Source organism: Clytia hemisphaerica, unplaced genomic scaffold, assembly GCF_902728285.1.
Source record: "Clytia hemisphaerica strain Z4C2 unplaced genomic scaffold, Clytia hemisphaerica genome assembly, whole genome shotgun sequence".
NCBI classification, from domain to species: domain Eukaryota; kingdom Metazoa; phylum Cnidaria; class Hydrozoa; order Leptothecata; family Clytiidae; genus Clytia; species Clytia hemisphaerica.
In genome coordinates, this window is record NW_027104414.1 from 27,958 (window position 1) to 29,933 (window position 1,976).

General features: G+C 36.4%; 1 protein-coding gene across 1 annotated transcript; it reads left to right on the plus strand.

Annotated features, from left to right (window-relative positions):
* The first annotated feature begins 248 nt into the window (after positions 1–248).
* LOC136820258 (ubiquitin carboxyl-terminal hydrolase 36-like) lies at positions 249–995 on the plus strand. Its single transcript, XM_067076456.1, has one exon. It carries the CDS (start codon positions 249–251, stop codon positions 993–995), a length of 747 nt encoding a protein of 248 aa, XP_066932557.1.
* Positions 996–1,976: the final 981 nt, after the last annotated feature.

Here is a 1,976-nt window from a genome sequence, read left to right on the forward strand (position 1 = left end):
TACTTATTTATTTTATTTTATTAAATTTTTTTATAGATAACAACTGCTGTTGTCGACAACAATGAAGAAGACATTATCTTTTCGATATCACCAACTCACCAAAATTACCACCTCCACCACCTCAACCAGCAACAACACCATTATCATTATCGACATATTTACCACCGCCGACGACCTCGTCTTCGTCGTTTACGAAAAGTAAATTGTCGATCGATCCAAATGATGTTTTTAACAAGTCACAAATTAACATGGCTAAAAAGTGTTTGATGGATGAAAACAAATCTCCTGAAGACGCTTTGAGTGAAATAGAAATGATGTCAACCACCATTACTGCCGAAGATTTGGCTCGAAACAAGGAGAACATGTCTGCAATTAAATACATGGAAGATATTCAAAACGTGTCCAGTGACGAGGAAGAGGAGGATGACGACGACGACGACGGGAGTAGTGACGATTCTGAAAGTGACGATGATTTACCAGCCCCTTCACCACCACCACCACCACCAACCCCTCAACCGGCGAGAAAATTACAACCAAAGAAAAAGACTACGTCTTCACAACTACCACCACCTCCACCGACAGCATCGTTTAAAAAGGACGACGATGCTTTAGACATTCATTGTGAAGATGACTTAGATGAGGATTTTCAACACCCAAAACAACAACATAAGAAACAAACACCTTCATCTGTTGTTGTTGTAAAACCGTCATCATCAAAATCTAAAAGCTCGTCGTCGTCGTCGTCGTCTTCTTCGTCAGACAAAAAGGAAAGGGTAAAACGAGATTCTAAAGGAAAACCTTATTTGGTTTCTAAAATTGACGATTCGTATCGAATAGTTCACAAGGGAAGTGACGCTTCTTTCGCTGATGAAACACGTAAAAAGCTTAAGAAAAGACTCGATAAAGAAAAAGCAAATAACACTTTAGACTTTCAGGTAAAAGATAAAAAGAGGTTTTCACCTTATTACACGTTAAAGTCGTCAAAACGACGTTAATCTTATTTTTTTTTGAATTTATTTTAGCGGTGTTTGATTGTACATATTTTAAAGTTAACTCTTTTTTGCGGTGATTGTTTTGTTGTATTATAGGAAAAATTTTTAAAAGAATATTAAAAAAATTATTTAAATTCATTTGTTTACCTGTGTTTTTTTATTTTTTTAGATTGATATAGCTCCTGAGGAGGTCGATTTAAAGGGAAATTGTTTTTTGAAATCAGTAATTGGTTCGATAGTCATTTATGTGTATCGAATTGTCAATAACATACCCATAGAACAATTTTTGACTAAGAACATGTTGGAAAGGGCCAATTTGATCGAGAAACCTTGTTCTTTCATTGAAAAGTTTGGAGAACCGATAGGAATAAAAAAGGTTCCGGATGCAGTCTTTCAAAATTCATTTTTAGACCCTAACGTTAACGAAAAAAACATAATGATCAAAATGAAAGACATGGAGGACGTTTTGAGCGAAAACGATATTTTCATATATTTTAATTTGTATCTTTTTGATGAACGAAAAGTGCTTTTTAATTTAAACTCCACCAAAGAAAAGGTCAGCACACGTAGAACGATCGGAGCTGTCACCTTTGCCCACGTCAGTAACACTCACCAACCCAAAACTCACGCGGACACTTTTCCACTCGTGTTGTCGAAAGAAACGAAAACTTTGGTTCACTGTAGTCTTCTTTTGAACGTCGGCCAATTGTGTTTAATCAATCACCAGTACGTAAAAGATTCTCTTTCGTTAGAAGAATTGGCCGAAAAGTGTGAGCTGACCGAGAAGGGAATTGTCGATTGTCTTTTTTTGACAAAAAAGATTTGAAGAACGAAAAGTTGAGCCTAAGAATTATGGGTTGGATTAAAACTTTTGTGTGCAACGCTTGTTGTGCGGTGTACGTGAAAAAGCAAAGGTTTGTCGCCCACATAACAACTTGCAGTGGTTCTAGTGTCGGATCCATAAGTTTCAGCAATCAAAACGTA